The sequence below is a fragment of the Galeopterus variegatus genome, unplaced genomic scaffold (genome assembly GCF_000696425.1).
Source record: "Galeopterus variegatus unplaced genomic scaffold, G_variegatus-3.0.2 Scaffold7275, whole genome shotgun sequence".
NCBI classification, from domain to species: Eukaryota; Metazoa; Chordata; class Mammalia; order Dermoptera; family Cynocephalidae; genus Galeopterus; species Galeopterus variegatus.
Genome location: NW_007733386.1, coordinates 35,334 through 41,334, shown reverse-complemented (window position 1 = coordinate 41,334; position 6,001 = coordinate 35,334). Strand labels below are relative to the sequence as shown.

Genomic DNA, 6,001 nt, shown 5'->3' with positions numbered 1-6,001 from the left:
TATGTTCTAAGTTTTCTGTAACATGTATGTACTTTTCCTTGTAATTATAAGTGGTGTAACCTACGTCTGTCTGTGGCTCTCTCGGGGCCTTCCTGGCTGCCATGCCTCTGTACTGCAGGGGCCGTGAAGCCTGACGGGAAGGATGCTGCCACTTCTGAAGCACTTTCCACATTGGGGGAAATGGACGTGTCCTTGGGGATGGTCATATTCAAAGTGCTAGGCTAGGGTTAGGCTCCTGCTTCTACAGCTATGGCTGCTGTGAGGACGGTTCCCTGTAGCTGGTTGTCAATAGGCCATCCCACTTTCTCATTGGTAACATTTGGTCCAGGTAGCTTCATACTTGAGCTCACAAATTAGAACTCTTTACTTTTCCCTCACTTGCTCAACCATTTTTCCTTAGGGCTTACTGTCCATGCTAAGGTCATATAGGGGCTCCCAGCCCCAGCCAGGGTTGCTGTAACCAGCTCCTCTTCCATGAAACTCCTTGCTTCGTCTTTGTACATTAATTATCTGTTTTGTCCTTTCATGTTGGTAAGTTTCCTCTTGGGTGCCCATCAAATGCTCCCACAACAGTGACCTGGTCTTCAGTCAGGGTTATTTTAATCCATCAGAGAACATTTCATAATGTTGGATCTCAAAAGGTAGGGGTGAGATCTTAGTCTCTTTCCTTCTAAGAAGTTCCCTTGGCCCCTATGCAGCTTTCCTCATCTGTTCCCCCTGACCAGCTCTGCAGGGGAATGTGGGGAAAACCTTCCTCAGCCCTGGAAGTCCTGTCCAGCAGGGCCACTCAAGTCTTGCTTCCCAAGTCACGTATCTGGTCCAGATGACTTGCTCTTCTCATCCACACGGAGAAGCAAATGGCAACCTTAAGTGGAACCCTAAAACCATTTAGAGTCCTGCTACATGAAGCATGGCACTATCTAATGGTAACATGTTATTTTTTAAAAACTTAGAATGGATGTACTTACTATATCAAGAACATGATGTCTTTTTTAAATTGAATTTATGATTTAATAAAATAATTGTATAAAATTAAAATTTAGAAATAATTTTATAAAATTATTAACAACTTGATCTCAGTTGATCCCTAGATGAGTTCCTTAAGTGTATTATATCATTCAACCCTTAAAATAAACTTGAGGTAGATGTTACTACCTCAGTTCTTCAGAAGAGGAAACTAAATTAGCAGCAGAGGAGCTAAGGTTTGAAACACTTCATTTAAGAATGAGGATGCTGAGACGTGTGGAGGTGAACATAATTTGAGCCAAGCCAAACGAACTAAAGTAGACAGCACACGTGCACGGCCTACTCTGTGCACGTCACTCTGTGAAACAGTTAGGTGTGGTGGGTCACAGCACACTCCTGAGCCTTTCCAACTTCTCAGCACAGTGGCAGCTCCAGTCTAACCAGCCGTCTCTCAGGATGGAAAGCAATGTACCTGGCCCGTCAAAAGACTCTGTGACTCTTTCATTGTATATCCAGGGATCTGGATTGTGTAAATGTTGTTTTTGAATTCGTGTTTTGTCAAATATTTGCTGGGTGACACCCATTTTATTTAGGAGTCGCTTTGGCTCTTGGGGGATTCCATGGGAAAAAGATGAAACTGAGCCAGGTCCTGTGGTCATCCTGAATGCCAGGGCTGCTGTAAATGTTATCCTATAATCTGGAGTCATTTTACAAAAATAGGATAGTAGAATTTAATTCCACATCCTCTTATATGCTCTGCACTATAAAACCAGGGCTGCTGTAACCCGGCCATTCTCGTTTCATCTCTATCAATTCTTGTGTTTCAATTCCTGCATCAGCTTTCGCTCCTAAAAATAAAACCACAGATATTGCTCTGACAGCACAGCCACACCGGCGAGGCTCCCGTGGTTGGTGTCACCCACCCCACTAGCTGCTGTAACCCGGCCATTCTCGTTTCATCTCTATCAATTCTTGCGTTTCAATTCCTGCATCAGCTTTCGCTCCTAAAAATAAAACCACAGCTATTGCTCTGACAGCACAGCCACACCGGCGAGGCTCCCGTGGTTGGTGTCACCCACCCCACTGTCTGGATGACGCACTGTTAGAGTCCCTTTCTTCTGGGGAGTATCTGTGAGTTCTTCACATGCAGAGCAGACAGACTTAGCTCGTGTGGATAACGCTTATTGTACTCTCAACTCTTGTAAATTGTCTACTTAAGAATCGCCCATATGAACATCACTTTTTCAAGGTAATTAACAACTTAAACAAGGAACCATGTGATAACTTTCCCACTGATTTGATTTGAAGAGAAGATTTGTCTCTGCAGATAAATTTATCTCATTCTTTTGGCAAATGCTGGAGCATGTTAACCTAACGTGTCTCACTCATTGGCCTACGTGCCAGGAAACTAGCATCCGGTGACACTATTTTAATTGTAGCTTATGCCTGCTAACCTCTATCCTCTTTCTTCTCTTTCATACCTTTTTTGCTCTGCCTCTTTCTTATGCGTATTTATAACTCACATCAAACCCTTTGCAAGCAGATATAGTATTAAGATTAAACTCCGTGTTTTATATTTTTCTTAGCTCCCTATTGAACTCACTACAATTGATTCTTGGGGACTTTTGAATTCTTGAGTTTCTTTTTGTCTTACAATATCCTTATCCTTTCTGTGTAGATTGTTTGATGGGAGATCCATGTGCAATGGTGAGTTTCTATCCAAATATTCCAGAAGCTCAGCCACCAATTACCTGTAGAGAATTTATCTTCCTCATGGACCGCTCAGGAAGTATGCAGAGCCCCATGAGTAGACAAGATAGGTCTCAGCTGCGCATAGAAGCCGCCAAGGTAAAACTGGTTTCTTTTTTCCGTCTTTTTTCTGGGTCACACGCTCAAGTGAGGATGAATCCGAGTGGATAGATTAGGTCCCTTTGGAACTGCGGGTCTGTTGCCCATCTGAGTGGCAGCTAGCGTGATCGCTCTGAGACCAGCCTTGGACATAAGTAGTCACAAAGTGGGTGGTGGCCCACACCCTCAAGAGTTAGTTTGTCGGGGTCTGTGTGTCTGAGAGAATCCTCTCTCACTCTGTCTCCTCATACTATCTCATCCTCAGGAAACACTGATTTTGCTGCTGAAGAGTTTGCCTATGGGCTGCTATTTTAACATCTATGGATTTGGATCTTCCTATGAGGCATTCTTTCAGTAAGTTTCTAGAAAGGCCATAGGAAGTCCAAAAAGATACTTTAAAGAAAGGGACTAAAAGCATAAAGGGGTTACTGCAGAATTGACTTTGGTACTGGGGACTTCAGGTAAGATTGTTTTCTGATGGGGGTATCTCAGTTCAGGGGCTCAGCACTGGGTGGTGTTGAGCAGGCGTCATGGAACTGGGTGTGCTGGTTTTTCTCAGGGAGAGTGTGAAGTACACACAGCACACCATGGAGGAGGCACTGAGGAGAGTTCAGCTTATGGAAGCAGACCTGGGGGGCACTGAAATCTTGACACCACTCCAGAACATCTGCAGGGGACCCTGCATCCCAGGCCACCCCCTACAGGTAAGAATTGGAACAGAGCTAACAGAAGGGACAGACAGGGTGGAATCTCTCTTCAAGAATCTATTCCTCTAAGCTTCCTTGCAGGATTGTTGAAATGTGGCATGTAATTCAGAGTCTTCTATCACACAGTAAAGAGAAAAAAAGACAAGAGCTATTTTTCTTCTTGCTTAACTCCATGTGATAGACAATGGAAGACTTTTTGTGATATGACACAAAAGCCTTAGATGAAGCTAGGAGCAGGAGGTGCTGAAGATCCCCAGGGTTCTGAACAGACCAGGTGAGAATGCAGCACAGGTGACCATGGAGCACTGGGGATCTCACACCTGTCTGAGGAGGCATCAGAGTCTCTGGAATAAAATGGTTGTTTTTCAAGGACAAATTCTGGTATCTTAAAATGAACTTGACAGCGGCTTGATGAAGGTTTTCTTTCTTTGCACAGCTTTTTGTCTTCACAGATGGAGAAGTTACTGACACATTTACTGTAATTAAAGAAGTTAGGATCCACAGCCAGAAACGCAGGTATGAAAAGAATGTGACTTCCAGGTGATTGGACCCCAGTTGTGTCATATGTAATCTAGTGACACGTGGTCCCAGTGTTGACATTCCTTGCAGAGGACAGAATGATTCAAGAATTTTAGTTTTACCTGCTAACAGTTTATTTCTCTCTATAAAAATTGAAAGTAATTTCTAAACAACATCAACAACACAGCAAAACCATTGTCTCTTATTCTTTCTAAACTACAACGGGAACAAAAATTGAATAGAAACATTTTTTTTCACTCTAAACATTCTTATCAAAGTAAAACATACAGAAAACTACACAAATCATAAGTATAGAGCTGGAATGAATTATCACAGTGAACCCTCTTGTGCAGCCACCACACAAGTCAAGAACTAGAATGTCACCAGACCTCTTCCTCTCTACCTTTTTCTATCATGCCCTACGCAGTCACTACACACTTACAGCGTTCCTGACTTGTAACACCATGGGTTATTTGTGCTTCTCTTTGAATTAAAATAAACTGAGTTATACAGTATGTTTTGTTTTTGTGTAATTGCTTCTTTCCTTTCCTTCAGCAGTATATTGAGTTTCATACATAGTTTGCATGTAGCCTCAGTTAATTTTCACTGGTGTATAGTTTTCCATAAGTGACTTTGCCATAATTAATTGATTCTAATGCTGATGGACTTTGTTTAGGCTGTTAAAAATAATGTTTCTATGAACATTCTTGCATTCTTATACATGCATTTTTTTGCCCACACACACGTGTATATGCATAGATGTATATTTATATGCAAATGCATTTCTTTGACTAACCAGAGTTGTGGAATTTCTGGAGAATTCCAAACAGCTTTCCAAGTTATTGTATTAATTTAATTCATACGAGCATTGTAGGAAGATTCCAATTGCCTCATATCCTATCCAAAATTTGGTATTGTTTCTCTCTTTAAATTTTTGCCAATTTTGTGAGTGTGCATAGTAGTATCCCATTATGGTTTTAATTTACATTTACCTAATTCATATTTCCTAATTTTTGTATTCATTGGCCATATGGATGTCCTCTTGTGTGATATACCTTAAAATCTCTTTCCTATTTTTATTTCTTTCCTATTGGATTTTCTTTTCTTACTGATCTATACTTTATTCAATGGTCTGGATACAAGCTCTTTGTTGATGTTATGTTCTAGAAATTTATTTTCTTAGTTCATCACTTGCCTTTTTACTCTCAAAATGGCATTCTTTGAGTAATAATTCTTAATTTTAATGTAGTTCAATGTTTAGTCTTTTCTTTTTTGGTTAGTGTCTTTTTGTGTTCTGTTAAAAAGTCTTCCCCTATCCAAGGTCATTAAGATATTTCCTTTTGTTACTTTCTAGGTTTTTTTTTTTTTCTCTTACATTTAGATCTACAGCACACCTGAAGTTTGTATTTGTACTCTGTGTGAGGTAGGGGTCATATTTCATTTTTTTTTCCATGTGGATATCAAATTGAACTTAAACCATTTTTTGAAACGTTTGTCCTTCCCTCACTGATGTGCAGTGCCATCTGTGTCACCAGTAAGCATCTGTACATGTGTGGATTGTTTCTGTGTCATCCGTTCCATTCCCTTAATCTATTTATCTAGACATGTGCCAGTACTACACCATATAAATTCACGTAGATTTATGATAAATCTTTATTTCCAATAAAGTAAAAACCTCAACTTTGTTCCTTTTCAAGATTGTCTTAGTTATACCTGGCTCTTTGTAATGATATTTTAGAATTAGCTTGTCAACTTTTACCAAAAAAAGTAAACCTGTTGAGATATTGATTAGAATTACATTGACTTTATTGGATCAAGTTTCGTAGGAATTATTATTTATTATATTGTATATTCCAATCTATTTAAATGGTATATCCTTCCATTTATTTTGGCTTTTTTTGACTTCTCAAAATATTTGTTTATAATATTTTATTTAAAAAAAATTAAACCTGGGGCCGGCC

The 6,001-nt window shown here is 40.0% G+C and overlaps 1 protein-coding gene across 1 annotated transcript in view; it reads left to right on the top strand.

The window, feature by feature from the left end:
- The window catches only part of VWA5A (von Willebrand factor A domain containing 5A), a 34,886-nt gene that overhangs the window by 7,614 nt on the left and 21,271 nt on the right, over window positions 1–6,001 (top strand). The window contains exons 7-10 of the mRNA XM_008591770.1: window positions 2,645–2,814; window positions 3,080–3,168; window positions 3,374–3,518; window positions 3,958–4,037. Coding sequence (XP_008589992.1) covers window positions 2,645–2,814; window positions 3,080–3,168; window positions 3,374–3,518; window positions 3,958–4,037 — 484 coding nt within the window. The remainder of the gene's footprint in view (window positions 1–2,644; window positions 2,815–3,079; window positions 3,169–3,373; window positions 3,519–3,957; window positions 4,038–6,001) is intronic.